Here is a 15,694-nt window from a genome sequence, read left to right as displayed (position 1 = left end):
CACCGAGTTCTTCCAGCAGTTTGTTTTTAAAGTTAAAATTCACTTTGGCTCAGTCCAAATTTCCCTCTAATCATGTAGAAGAAGCAACTGGACCAAGGCTCCTCTTGCTCTTTTAATCATCATCTAAATCTGATCAAATCAGCTAACCGGAAATGTAATGCCCTTGCATGATATTTTTCACCCATTCTTTCAAAAATGGAGCTCTCCAGCACGAGAAGGTATTCAATAACGGTGCCTTTCTTAGAGGCCAGGGAAGTGGGATTAGATTGCTCCAGAATCAGAAGAAGCAAATGCTCTCTGAGCCATAGTTTCCATATTTCTGTGAAGTGTTACATCATGGTGAGAAGAAGAGTGAATGGAAGCTGGGGTAAATGTAATATAGTATAAAAGATTACACAAGGTGAGTATTAGAACCATTTGTTGTACGCCGTCAGTAGTTGAATCAAGTCAGTAGGCTGGACCTCAGTGATTATTTGGCACGGGATATTTATTGAAGTTTACCATTGCTGTTAATGTCATATTTTTCTGACCATAGATCAATCAAAGCAGTCGGTGGTGGATTCCCTGTTCATAATTAGCTGCTATGGCAACCTGGTGGAGCACACGATTGAACCACGGCCGATCACCACTGTGCAAAAGATCAGCGACGACACGCAACTGGAGCTGCTGACATCTCCTCGGGCGAGCTGGTCTCTGGCGAGGTAAAATGTTCGGACTATTTCCTGCATGTGACACCTATGCAGGGTTTTGTCTGCATATGATTGACATAGTCATGTTCTAGGAGTGGTAGAGCTAGTAGACCCGCGGCATCACAGTTGCAGCGAACCAGGTTCACTATTGAACCTCTGGTGCTGTTTGTGTGGAGTTTGTTAGTCCTCCCTGTGACCACAAGAGTCTCCTCCCTCATGCCAAAGATGTGAGTGTTGGTAGTTCAATTGGGGAGGGGAGACTGTGGGGAGAATAGGTTCGAGGAAAAATTGTGGGGAAATGGGATTGCTCTGTGACTCAGCGGGACAGGCAGCTTCTCTGGAGAGAAGGAATGGGTAGGGTTAGGGTTCCTTCTCTTCAGAGATGCTGCTTGTCCCGTTGAGTTTCTCCAGCATTTTGTGCCTATCTATTTTCACGTTTGTTTTCCCATAAACTGGATCCAGATAATAAGTGAAAAGCTGGAAATAGCCCACAGATATTCCCAGATTCCCATTCCATCTTTATAGTATTTTCTCCCATGGTTGTTCACTCATGCTGGGGCAGATCTTTGAAACATCAGGCAACTTCTATTATTTTCCAAATAATCAATCGTCTTGTCTGATGACTGAGAAGGAGCAGCAGTAGACCTACCAACCTTGGGTTGAGTTAGAACAGCTGATCGCCAGTGTCCTGGGCCAGTGTTTGTCTCTTGCCCAGTGTAACTAAAACAAATGATCTGGTCATTATTGCTTTGTTCTTCATTTGAATGTGTTGTGCTGAAATATATGCAGTAGTTTGAGACATTATTAATTCTCTACACTTCAGTTGTAGTTCATCAGTTAAGAAATAGTTTGAGATGTCTGAGGATATGAAAATTATTGTGTAAGTGTATATTTTGTCTTCATTTCTTTCCTCCATTGCCATTCACTTATGGGAACCCACCAGAAGTTACGGTATGGAGGTCAGGAATGTGAACCCAGAATGGTATTTCGAACACTTGAACTTGGTCCGCCAAGGCCTGCTGGATGTCCCGGTTTCTAACCATTTAAACTCCCCTTCACATCCTTATACTGACCTCTCTGTCCTGTGCCTCCTCCAATGCTAGAGTGGTGCCACGCGCAAACTGGAGGAACAGCACCTCATCTTTCACTTTCGTAGCTTATAACCCAACAGTATGGACATTGAATTCTCAAATTTTGGGAAACTAACCAACAAACAAAACTCCCCCCCCCCCAAATTCCCTGTGTCCCACCTGGATGCGCACACATTTCTCCCACCACCCCCCCCCCCTCCCCCATTCCCCTTTCACTTATATCCCTTCCTCTGGCATCACATTTAATGCCTCCTCTCCTTATCTCTGTGTTCTGTCATTTCATTTTCTGTCCTCAGTCTAGCCATCTGCCAATCAAATCTCTCACCTGTAACCACCTATCACTCGCCAGGCTTTGTCTCGACCCCGCCTCTTTTCCAGCTTTTCCCCTACTACAATCAGTCTAAAGAAGAGTCCCAACCCGAAACGTTACCTACCCATGTTCTCTGGAAATGCTGCCTGTCCAAATAAGTTACTTGAAGTGTTTAGTGTCAGATTTTTTTTTCATGCTAACAGAAGAACAAAAACTAACTAGGTTTCCTGGTCTAATTCCATCTGATATCTCCAGACTGGACGCAGACTACAAGATGCGTCTGGGACCTCGCTGAACTTTCGGGATTTCACCAGAGGCTACCATTTTAAAACTTGTTATCGTAAAATTGTGCTTCAAAAGTGCCTATTCAGTTCCGCCAGAGAGCTTGAACTCTGTTGTCCCCTTTATCCCACTGTGGGAAAATGTTTAATGTCCAATCTCCTCTAGAGGCAATTAAACATGATAAAGCAATGATAAGGAATGCAACAAACCCTCAAGGGAGAATTAATCTTCAAAGGAATTCATTCTGATCCTCAATGTCATAGACCACATGAGCTACTATTATGTAAGAGGTTTCAAGGGATCTTGACATTTTTGAAAGATGCCTTTTTACTTTGTGAAAGCAGTTTGTGATCTTTGTATGTCCTTCATATCGGCAACAGGACATTGCTGCGTACATTTCTCAAAACAGGTTAATGAGTACAGCCATTTTCATCTCTGTCTTTGACCGCCTTCTCACCATCATAACTTTAGACATGAAGATGGTGACTGGTGATTGTAGGATGGTCTGTTCCACGCACCTCTTAAAAATACGAAGTGGTTCATGTCAGCATGTACCATGACTAAACAGATGCAGAAGCTCTGGTGACATGCCCCACTATGGTTGCGAGCCATTCCTCTCATCTACTTCCACAGCGTAATGGAATACACTTCATTTGCTTGGCGTATAGCTGAATCCGCACTCAAGAAACTCAGCACCATCCAGGAAAGAAGTAGCTTATTCACCACCATGATGTTCACTCCCTTTACTCTCAGCACTGACCCAGACAGGTTTTCTCCCACTACTACAATTGGTCCTATTTTCCAGCTTTCTCCCCAACTCAAAGTAATCTGAAGAAGGGTCCCAACCCGAAACATTATCTGTCCATTCCCTCCACAGGTGCTGCCTGACCCATTGAGTTCGTCTGACACCTTGTGTTTTGCACAAGATTCCTGCATCTGTAGTTTAGTATGTCTCTAACAAGAGACATAATAACCTGACACGAGGTTGACATGGCCTTCAATGTTTCAAGGTCAGTTTATTGTCACATGTACCAATTGAGGTCCAGTGAAATTCAAATTGTGTCAACTGAAAAAGAAGGAGGTCTCAGGAGTAGATGGTATTCCTGCTAAAACATGTCAACGGCGAAATTAAGTCTTATCTTTTATGTGGGGGATATGTCAGGTGATCTTAGAGACATGATATTTGTGATCAACGTCAAGAAAGAAGACAAATCCAATTGCCAGACATTTAGAGGGGTCTCCCTGCTGTCTGCCACAGGCAAATTAATTGCAAAAGTCTTCATCCTGGCTGAAGAATTGTTCCCTGAATTACTGGAGAGATTGATTCCATGTAGATACATGATTGACACATGATGGTTGGAAGCTCAAGTTCTTAAGAATAAATATCACCAGCTATATGTCCTGAAGCAGCCACATCGAAGCTGTGGCCAAAAAAAGCACACTAACACCTCAACTTTCTAAGAAGGCTGAGGAAATTTGGCATGTCCCCAACAACCCTCACCAACTTCTAAATATACATCATAGTAAGCTTTTTATCGTGATGCAACACAACATGGTACTTGACACCTCTTTGCAAAAGAGACCTCTCCGGTACCTGGAATGTTTAAGAAAGAACTGCAGATGCTGGAAAAATCACAGAGAGAAAAAATGCTGGAGTGAGTTTCTCCAGGATTTTTTTCTACCTCCGGTACCTGGAAGATGATTTGACTGTACCGCATCCTGCGCAAAGCCGCCAGCACGGCCGCGCACCTTCTGTGTCTGGGCTTCACTGTCGGGATCGGGGTTGTCAGTAGGCTGGGGACGAACGAGTATGATATTTGAGCTCAGTGCTCCGGGTGGCGTCCTCGAAGGGACAGGATCCATGTGTACGCGTGATAGATCTGGCCCGCCATCCGCTCACAGCCCCTAGGCAGAAAAGGTTGCCGACCCCTGAGCTAGAGGATGGTCCTAACCTCCCATCTACCTCAGTGGAGACATTTGAACTATCTTTGATCAGTTGTCATCTGACTCTGTCTTGCACTAAATGTTGTACCCTTCATCTTTATACTAGGAGCAGCTTGATCGTGTCTTTATTTTGACTGGATATCAAGCAACAAAAGCTTTGCACTGTACCTCAGTACACGTGACAATAATAAACTAAACCATCTTCACCATGTAACTACTCTAAGGAATGCAAGAAGCAACATCAGCCACCATATATAACACATAATATATCTATTATCTATTTTTGACCTCATTGTCAAATTAATCTAAGTCTGCTACATGAGGGCATGTATGATTTTGTCATCGCCTCCACCACAAACCCTATTTCTTTGCAAAGAGGTGTCAAGTAAGGTTGCCTCATTCCTTCAATATTTCATCCATTTGCCGGAAAGGAATGAATCGACAGGACAGGTGGAAGCTGTTCAGTTATTATCAAATCTATTCCAGAACCCAGGGTTAATCCTCCCTTAGCCATGAGCTGCAGTACGCATATGTTCAGAGGCTGAGCACCAACTCATTGTCGATTCAATCATTGAAGTATCGAAGAAAATTGACCTATTATTGAAAGTCTCCAAAGAGCCTATACTAACCTTCCCCGCCGACACGACAGACCGCACCCTCCTCGCAAATAAAGATCCCCAATAAAAAATATGTAGACTACTTCCCACATCTCAGGAGAAGACAGGCATCAATGTTGAAATTCACCAATACACCAGTGCACCAGCAAACCTTTGACCATATGAGGAAAAGAATGTTAAAAGATCAAGGCCTCAAACTAGCACAAAGCTCATTGTTTACCGGGCAGCAGTCTTCCCTATTCCCCTGAACACTTCAGAAATTTGGACTACATACAGCACGCACCTTAAACTTGACAGCCACCATTAGAACCTAGAGAACAGGAGTGTTAGCGAGCCACCTTCAAACCAAGCAAATGCTGAAGAAGGTGAAGCATCGAATGGAAGCGATGGTTGGAGATCCCTCCAGAGACTTTGTGCTGTCATGGTGGCCTATTTTCAATGTCAGTCAGTGAAGAGCCATGAGAGAGGACTCTCATAATTTTGATTAGATTTCTTTACGGAGATAAACTACGTTTTCATGTACCCTTTAAAGGTAGGAATCTCAGGAAATTTCCAAGTAAAAAAAGCCAGTCAGGCACCCTTCCTTCTTCACAATAAGCTCCTGTCAATATTGCATGTCGTAATCATAACCAGCAGTGTTTTACCTAAGCTGGTTACTGTTTTCTCCAAGGGGAATTTGCTGCTCCTCTGATTTATTCATTCCATACACCACCATGACTTCTGTTTTTTTTAAAGTTATTTTCACATGATTTTGTTACAATTAAAAGATGTAATGGGTCTTGAAGTTCGTAAGTTCATTTGTCACAGACCAGTTGTTCCAAGTTATGTATTTGGGGGAAGGTCAGCAAATGAAAACTTTTTTTTTAATGAGAACATTTAAAAAAGCAGCCAAAATTGACCAAGTCCCAGAGCTGGGGACTGGATAATTCAAATACCACACATGGAGATGTTATAAAGGTTGCTTTTAAGGGACAAAGATAAATATTGTCAAATATTATTTCCATTTTTTCCCCCCAAATTAAATCTTTTTATGAAATTGCTTTAATCACAGTTAGTTTTTCACTTCCGTTATGTGAAATTGCAAGTTAGTAATTAAGTGGAGAGGACAGTCTTAACAGAAGAAAGAAAGATTTGCATTTCAACAGTGATGTTTGCGGCCTCACGATGTCCCAAAGCACCCAGTGGTGTTAGCTCTTGTACAATAGAAAAGTAAGATTGGGCATTATCTTTTCAAAGTGCTGGACCTTCCTCATATCTGGCTTTAAAAGTATAGTCATTAATATATCAACTCAAAGTATAATTTTGCTCTATTGCCCAAAATTTTCAGGCATTTTTCTGCCTTTTGCCAAATTGTTAACCACAAACATTTGTGACCCCCCACCCACCCCCCAGGCAAAGCTATGAATAATGATGGCAGGCACATATACCACTGGCTAAGGCTGATGCTCAGCCTGTAGGCTGCTGCACGAATAGGGCAGAAAGGAGCCCTGCATCATTGCAGCTGTTCCAATTCATGTTTAAACTAATTCTGTGTAAAAAAAAAACTGCAGATGCTGAAAATCTGAAATATAAAGAAAAATGCTGGAAACAGTCAGCAGGTCAGGCAGAAATTGTGGAAAGAGAAACAGAGTTAATGTCTCACTTTGAAGACTTTTGTCGGAAATGGAAAAGAGAGGACGTCCCAGCACCTCAGTTGCTTGGCTTAGGAATTTCAGATTGTGCCGATGAGTTTCATCCCATGAATAAAACTCGCCAAAATATATTATACTTGTGGAGTGTGAATGTGTGAGTCCCCAGCTTCCATCTGTTTGGAGATGAAATGTGCAGGATTGATTTGTATTATCACAAATAGACAGTGATCCAGAGGTATGCAGTTTTACAAAGGTCACATGGCATATTAGTTTCAATAGGATACAGAATTAGTCATGGTCCGAAATGTGTATCTGATGTGACATTCCCATTAGTGTTTTGCAACTAAAGTTAGATGCAGAATTCTCTCTTTGTTAGCTACACTTTCTTGGGTGGGAATGCGCCTACACCACAAATTGATGGCTTTGCCTTGCATCAACTTGGGTAGTCTAAGGCGGATGTTGAGGTCTGAAATGATGCCAAAATGGAATGTAGTGAGACAGTCTCCACTGGGGACTCCCACAGTAATTCACGTAGGTGTCAGCTCAGGACTTGGTTCAAGATTCAGATTTTTTTAACTCTGTTACTGCAATGTCACATGAATTCAGCTTATATAAATCCATAAAATAATTCAGAAAGGACATCTTTAACCTGAAAGTGCCTCGGAAGTGGAGCTCATTGTCTCTAATAGTGGCAGCAGTCAACAAAGATGCATTTTAGAATGTGCAGTTTCAAAAGGGAGAAACTTGCACCAACTAAAAGCTTTTTATCACCTCAGAACAATGCTTCTCTGTGTATAATAGAAAAAAAACTGACAGAATTGTGTGGCTCGGAGTAGTTGGGTCAAATAACCTATTAATATGCCGAACATTTTACATAATTCCGTGCAAAATCAAAACCTGATATATCGGGAACTAACGGTAATGCTTCAAATTTGGCTTATGAATCAGATTAAGGCTGCAATTTTTCAGTGGCAAAGCAGCATGTTAGTTAATTTAATCGAATAGTATCCAGAGACCTGGAATATTGATTTGGCAGCATAGGTTCAAATGTGAGCACAGCAGCTGGAGAATTTAAGTTCAAATAATTAAATAAAATCTCTAAGTAAAAAAACGCTACCGTCAGCAATGATGACCATGAAGCTGCTGGATTGTTACAAAGACCTAGCTTGCCGTTGCCTTTTTTGCTGGTCAGGTCTGCATGTGACTCCAGATGCACTAATGATGTTGCCTCATGCTATTCTGTGAAATTGTCCAGCTTGCCACTCTGTTCAGGAAGCTCGTAGAATTCGGCAATACATTCTTAGCTTGCCAGCAATTTCCACATCCTCTGAACAAATAATTTTTACTTTAGAACCAAGAAAGAGCAGGGAATTGATCACATTCAGCTTCTCCATCCAACTTGGATCAGTAAATGCAAATGTTTGTATATAAAATGATGAGAGGCATAGATAGGGTAGACAGTCAGAACCTTTTCCCAGGGTGGAAACACTAGAGGTCATAGCTATAAGGTGAGAGGGGGATAGTTTAACGGAGATGTATGGGGCAAATGTTTACACAGATGGTGGTGACTGCCAGGAACGCATTGCTAGGCGGAGGCTAATATGATAGTGGCGTTTGAGGCTTTTAAATAAGTACAGAGATGCAGGGGATAGAGAGATATTGATCATGTGCAGGCAGATAAGATCAGTTCAGCTAGGCATCATGATCGGCACAAACATTGTGGGCCTGTGTAATACTATTCTATGTTACATGAGGAATATGTCATTTTTACAAAATGCAGATATACTAATGGTAAAATGACTAATGCTGTGAATGCGCCATTTTGAATGCACAGTGGTGCAGATTGTGGAGCCGCTGCCTCAGTGCCAGAGACTTGGGTTCAATCCTGACCTCAGGTGCTGTCTGTGTGGAGTTTGCACATCTCCCTGTGAACGACTGGGTTTCCCCTGGGTGTTCTGGTTTCCCCCCACATCCCAAAGGCGAGTGTGTCGGTAAGTTATTGACTTCTCTAAATTGCCCCTTGGATGCAGGTGACTGGTGGAATTTGAGAGGGGAGGGGAATTGATAATGATTTGGAGAGAATTAAATTGGATTATATTAATCCGCCACCCCAAGAACAAGACGTACCTTGCACACCATCAGCTTCTGCCCCTACGTGTTCCTCTGGAGTTGGAGCGGGTTGGGCTGGAGTTGCTGCTGGCTGTGGGTCTCTGGGATCTCCGTGCTTGCAGTGGGCCTGGGGGTCGGTGGGCGGCGGTGGGAGCTGTGGACCTACGGACCTACCTCCGTGGAGCTAGCCATCTTCGGAGCGTGGAGAGTTGCGGGGGCGAGCTGCTGCGACCCGACTCCGGTGGATGGTGACACCGGGAGCTCGCGGGTGTCCGGTGGGAGACTGCTTTGCGGGGCACCGGCAGCGGCGACTACTCCCGCCCGAATTACGGGGTTGAGAGCAAACATCATAGAGGTTGAGAGTGACCTGGAGCGGGGCCTTACAACGCCCGGCGCGGCTGTAAATTGCCGCGGACTTGCTAGCGCCCGCCGGGGGCTCCAACATCAAGACCGGGGCAGGGCCCTACATCTCCCGGCGTGGCTTTGAGTGGCCGCTCCCCGATGGGCCCCTACGACGCCCCGAGCTGCGCCCCGTCATCCGCAACCCAGGTTCCTCTGTAGTTGGAGTGGGGCTGGGCTGGGCTGCTGTTGGCTGTGGGTCTCTGGGATCTCCGTGCTTGCGGTGGACCTGGTGGTCGGTGTCCAATTGGTCCTGACACGGTCCTGCGAAATCGCCGACGTGAAGACAGTGCAAAGCCCCCGCGCCGGTGCAATGGGCGGGGAGCTGGAGAGGGGAGGGAAGGGGTCACACACATGGCCGGGAAGCAGAGGGGTGTAGGTGGGGTGATACTGAAGCGAGCGACAATCTGCTGCTGCCTACCCGCTGAGTTAAAAAGTTCCCACGCAAGACTCACGAAACACTGTATATCGTGAGTCTACCGTGGGAACTTTTTAATTCAGCGGGCAGGCAGCAGCATATTGTCAATTATTAACCCTCCCGCGCAATATACCCTCATCTTCTCTTTTATGAATGGGGATTTAGTTCCCCTTTCTTCGAGGACCGACCGGAGGTTCCGCTGTCACCTCTGCGGGCCGCCCTCGGTGAACGTTTTCAAGGACCTTTCTTCAAGGACCGAAAAAATGGCCGCTATTCGGAGGTTTTCGTTATTTGGATCTTCGGATAAAAGGTTGTGCACCTGTAGCGTAGAATTAGTGCAAATGGGTGGTTGATGGTCAGCATGGACTTGGTCAGCAGGGACTGGGCCCTAATGTTATAAAATTGCTGTCTACACACAATGCAAATTTTGGCAAGGTCAACTCCATGCTAACTAGATATTTTCTAAACTGAAGAAACGGTTGAATTAAAATTTTACATACCCAGCGTGTGCATCATAAAATATTAGAAAACATAGACAAAGCAGAAAACGCAAAAAAAATGTTCAATACTCCAATCAGTCAAATGCTTCATATGATTCCTTGATCCTAAACAACTGAGGACTGCATGGTTTTTGATGGTTGCCTGGGAACAGTATTGTGGCAATCTGAAGGAATGGAATAGAAAGATATGTCAACATTTTTGGAAAGATTCATCAAGCCTGGAATAAAACATCTTAAATATTCATAAGATTTCAAGAGGTTATTTGAATGGTGATTGTAATATTGATAATTCACATCAGTCCTAGAGTTGACAACCTCACTGAAGTATTAGCAGTGTCTGCCTGTTCTCTGTGTGTGATTGTTTTTCCCAAATGAGTTGTGTTTTTATTCTCCTCTGCTGTGTAGGACTCCACTGTGGAATGAACTTCAGCCGCCCTTCAATGCAAACCATCCTTTGCTTCTCAGTGCTGATGCAGTCCAACATTATCAGAACCAGCTGGCTGCTAGTAAGTAGTATTCCCTTGCTCATCATTTTCGTGGTGCAATATGTTGAAGGAAGTATTGCGAGGACTCCTGTTCAGCAAAGCCGTGTTCTTTCAATGGTATATGGACCTCGTGGCAGACACATTGTGGTACTCCCACATCCAGACTCTTAGCCTGTGACTTGCATCATTTTTATTCCATCAGTAGTTCTCCCTGTTATTTAAAAAAAAAATATTAGATTTTTTTTAAATGTACAGAAATAGTAATGGAAAACGAAAAACAATAGTGATGTGAAATTAGAGTGTGGTCATTTGGAAGGGAAATGAGGAAGTTCATTTTCAGATGAAATTTTGGAACATAGCACCAATCGGCATGATTTGATAAATTGGAACTTTTACGACCTGAGATTGATAAATTTTGATTCAGAAGGAAAATGGGCTGAAGGGCCTTCTTCTGTGCTCTGATGATTCTATGATTGATTGCATCAGATTTGTCATGATCTAATTGATCCGTAGTGCAGTTCCAAATGGATTATATCCTGCTCCTGGCTATTCCATTTTTCAGATCTAATAGTAAGTTGTGATGAAGCAGCATGCTATTCACTCCAATGGTGACACACTCATAAGGATGTTCTTCTTTACAAGCTTGCCCCATGAGTGGGATCAGGATATTTGAACACTTTAGATACCGGTAGCTAAAGCTAAGATGCTAGTTTTGTCTGGTATCCACAAGTGCTCTTTCCCCAGATGTTACTGAGTAGAATTGAAGATGATGAATGCTAGCTGTCTTTTCCTCCAACAACTCCAAAATTCCCAACGTCCTCAAATATAGCTTTCATAGGCTGGATGTGCAACAATAGTGCTTAGCGTACTACACCAAAATCCAAAGGCCTGGTTAACTGACCTGTAGACATGAGCTCATTTGCCATCATGGCAAGCAGCGAAATTAAAACAAAAATTACAAATTAATATCAATAATGTTGGTCATGAAACTATCAAATTCTTCTGCATATCCATCTGGTTAACAAATTTCCTTTCCTGAAGGAAAACTGTTATATTACTTATTCTGGACGGCAAGTGATTCCTGATCCACACGTCATAACCACCCTCTAAAATGTTAACTCAGTTCAAAGGAAATTAGAATTCTGCAATAAATGCAGGCTTTCTTCTTGCTTCATGAATGAATAAATATAGTGTGTGCTGTGTTCTGGCATTGTTATCCTAGCCCGGGCAAGTTTATGTCTGCTCTATTCAGTTTTTATACAACCTGTTGGAACTTATTAATAATAAAGATTCTTACTGGTTATGTTAGTCATTGAAAGAGAACTGAACTCATTTACAAACAGGTTTCCTGTAAATAAGCAGACCAAAAATTCTAATACAGGCACATGCTGAAATGTATTATGTGGCACTCGTAAAATGCAATTTTATTTATTTTCTTCCTTATCTCAAGGGCTTTTCATATGGCATCTTTAAATTGTACTGCTTTAATACTCCATTAAAAAAAAAAGATGTTAACTTACTGATGCTGTCAGCCTGCTATGGAAGAGACTAGCGATAGTACTTTGGTTATCCCATCTGCAAGTTACACAAAGAACACTGAGAGTTTGTGCAATTCTACCCCAGGAAATGGCACTGATGTTTTATGGCCCACTTGTTCCTTCTATGGACACTTCGATTCCTCTGTTACACTTCCAGCATGATTCATAACTGGCTTAGTGCTTTAACAAGAAAAATGACACATTACCTGCCAAATCGTTACCTTGTGTGGTTGTAAAATATGATTTGTTGATCACATAATAAGGCCATAGTGATAGTTCATATCCATTTTCCTTACTTAATAGCTGGGCAAAAATTGTCAAGTATACCACCACCTGATAAGCATGTGCACATTAGAGGGGTTATTTACTATCGTGATAAATTATAGTCGCATTAATACCTTTGGGAAAATAACTGATGTTCCTTGATCTATCCACCAGGAATTGCTCTGTTTTGAAGAAACCACTTCACCCCTCCCATTCCTTTCTAAAATCAGTCCTATAAACTGCAGATAATTTGAAAAATATTGCTGGTAATCCTGAAAAAAATGGGTTCAGACAGGATGACATGGCTTAAATGCAGCATTGTAGTTGACCTAATGAAAGTTAGTGATGAATGAAATAATCTGGGAAGCATTTTATTTGGCTTTGGAGTCTGGGCTGCAATGCATTTAAGTTGTTTTTCACAAGTCTTGATAACCTGAAGAGCAATGGATACTGTCGTTCCTTTCTTTGCTGTGTTTTGATTACCCGACTTACACAATTAAACAGCATGTGGGTTTTATTCTTCCATCATTATCCACTGATTTCTGCTACAAGTGCTTGTTAGTTGGATGCAAAATCGCAATGAAGTAATCTCGGTAGCGTCATGGTGTAATGGCTGTGGAAGCATTTGAGAACTTACAAAATCCTGAATCCTTTAAAAAAAATATGGATTTGTATGTTATAACTTAGCGCCCAAGCTGCTGTTTTCATGCAGAAAAATAAAGAACGGGTTCCTGATTATCCTTTTGGAAGAAACATCGCCAGTCCTATTTGCTTTGTTTTGTGGTGACAGCCATTGTGTATTAAATCACACATGGGCATTATCAAATAGAGAGTTGTACAGTACAGAAACAAACCCTTCAGCCAAACTCATCCATGCCAACCAAGTTGCCTATATGTCGATCCCATTTGCCTACACTTGGCACATATCCCGCTAAACCTTTCCTATCTGTGTTAAATGTTGTAATTGCACATGCCTATACCACTTTCTCTGTCAGCATGATAAATATACCTACCAATCTCTGTGTGAAAAACTTCCCCCTAAGATTCTATTTAAATCTTTCTCTGCTGAATTTAAACCTGCCTTCTTGTTTTAGATTCTCCTACACTAGGATAAAGACTGACTGTCTTTTTTTATCTCTGCCCTTCATGACTTTAGAAACCATAAATAGGCCACCTCTCAGTCTTCTTCAGTCCATAGAAAAGTCCCATCCTATCCACTCTCCTCTTATAACTCAAGCTTTCCAGTTCTGGCAACATATATGTTAATCTTTTCTGTGCTCTCTCTACCTCAATCACATCCTCCTATAGCAATACTGCTCACAGTATTCCGAGAGCGATCATATGTTGCTTAAATCCCCAGAATAAAGGTACACAAAAATGCTGGAGAAACTCAGCGGGTGCAGCAGCATCTATTGAAGGAGATAGGTAACATTTCGGGCCGAAACCCTTCTCCAGAATAAAGTACATTTAAGTGACCAGGCTTTGCACTATAAAGATCACCAAATTGGACAACTGTGGCCACTGTGAATGGAAAGCGTTTACAAAAGAAGTTGAGAAAAGCAGAGATAAAAATAACTTGGGTGTTACCTAGACTGCATGGGGTTAAATTCTGACTGGATAAGAATAATAATGAAAAACAAATGGGATGTCATGATTATCATTAAGGAACAGCTCAGTTTAAGAATTTGTAGCTGTCTATCATTTTGTTGAAGTATTAGCATCCTGTCAGTTGTTTGGTTACATTATCTGTCCAAGTGGAGATGAAAGTCCCCAGCTGACTACTCACAGAGGCTCTGCACGGAACCTCATAGGCTGCTGTAGTTAGCTAGTGATCAGATGTCTGCATTAGCAGTCATTATATTTGATTAGAGTTGACCTTTGTCCTCTTGGGTCAGCGAACAAATACCAAGTGACTACTTTTTCCTCTCTCCAAGCAGGGTACCTGGATAGTGCTTTTACCTTTTTTTGCCACAGTGTAGGAGGTTGTGGATTTTTTTGCAAAGCTTGTTTTGAGATCTCTGCAGCTATCTTGCAGAATAAAATGTTCTGGTAAATGTGGAATCAGGTTCTGTTTATCTTCAAAACTAAAACAAGTATTCCCCATCACTGAAAGGGTTCAAAATAAACAAACAGTAAATATGAATCAAATTAGAATCAGACTTAAATGTACAAGACCTATCCATTCTTTGCAAAATGTGAACAAAAGATCTTTGAGTTTGCCATAACTTCTTAACTTGCTTATTACTTTCCTCCCTTTCTCTGCAGTTCAAATTCCACCTTCATGTAGCTGCCTATTTGCTGTGTGTGAATGTTGCTGGGACTCAACACTGGCTGTTGTCCATGGTGCAGGGGGTTGATTTGGTTGTAGGGAACATAATGCCTGAACCTGACCCAAATTATTTCCCATATTTCCACAATTTCCAGTTGGTATTGATGGTTTCAGCACCTCATATTCCATTTGGGTAGCCTAAAACCCGATGGTATGAACATTGAATTCTCCAATTTCAAATAATGCACACCCCCTTCCTCTCTCCACCCTGGTGAAAACAAATTTCTCAAAACATCTCCCACCACGCTTGTCATCCTGCTCCTTTCCCCGGCTGCGTATGCCAATCTACTATCTCCGAATCCCATATTTCCCTTTTATTTCCTCCTCATTCCCGTCCCCCTGTCCCCATATTCATCCTTCTGTCTTTACATTTCACTCCTCTTCTTTCCTCTTTCCTCTTCTTTCCTTACCCGACATCTTTTTATCTTCTCTAGCCTTTGCCACTTACTCCACTCATCTGACAATCAGCCCCCACCCTGCACACACCTATACGTTCCCAGACTTTGCCCCACCTCCACCTCTCCTTTCCACCCTTTCTCTTCCCCCTATTCCAAGGTTCCCAAATGGAAACATTGTCCGTCCATTCCAGATGCTTCCTGAACTACTGAACTGAGTTTCTTCTGCTCTTTTTTTTGTTCAATACTTCAGAGAAAATCAAAATTAGAGCCCCAACTCTGTTGCAATGGAGTTTCAGGAAGAAGAAGGAATAGTAAACATGCAACAAATTAGTCATCAGTTACGCTGGCCCTTTCACATTCAATTCCATCAAAGTCTGCAGGACAAAATGTCAGAAGGTGTATACAATTGTCAATTGTTTTTTTCCCCCATAACCCCCCCCCCCCACCCCCGACATCAGTCTGAAGAAGAGTCTCGACCCGAAACGTCGCCTATTCCATCGTTCCATATATGCTGCCTCATCCGTTGAGTTTCTCCAGCATTTTTATCTACCTTCAATTGTCAACTGATGTGTTCTCGCACACTATCGCACTAATGACTGCTGAAGGCAATGCAACCTTGGGATCTCTTTGTCCGAGCTCCACATCGTAGGGAGAGATAAACGGCAGTCTGCCGAAAACCCGATTAAAAAT

At 42.4% G+C, this 15,694-nt stretch overlaps 1 protein-coding gene across 6 annotated transcripts in view; it reads left to right on the top strand.

The window, feature by feature from the left end:
* The window catches only part of bcas3 (BCAS3 microtubule associated cell migration factor), a 692,691-nt gene that overhangs the window by 371,305 nt on the left and 305,692 nt on the right, over positions 1-15,694 (top strand). For all 6 annotated transcript variants that reach the window (XM_033045811.1, XM_033045815.1, XM_033045814.1 and 3 more), the window contains 2 exons: positions 536-701; positions 10,396-10,496. In XM_033045811.1, the coding sequence (XP_032901702.1) occupies positions 536-701; positions 10,396-10,496 (267 nt within the window). The remainder of the gene's footprint in view (positions 1-535; positions 702-10,395; positions 10,497-15,694) is intronic.

This window comes from Amblyraja radiata, chromosome 28, assembly GCF_010909765.2.
Source record: "Amblyraja radiata isolate CabotCenter1 chromosome 28, sAmbRad1.1.pri, whole genome shotgun sequence".
NCBI lineage: Eukaryota > Metazoa > Chordata > Chondrichthyes > Rajiformes > Rajidae > Amblyraja > Amblyraja radiata.
This window is presented reverse-complemented; position numbering and strand designations above follow the sequence as displayed.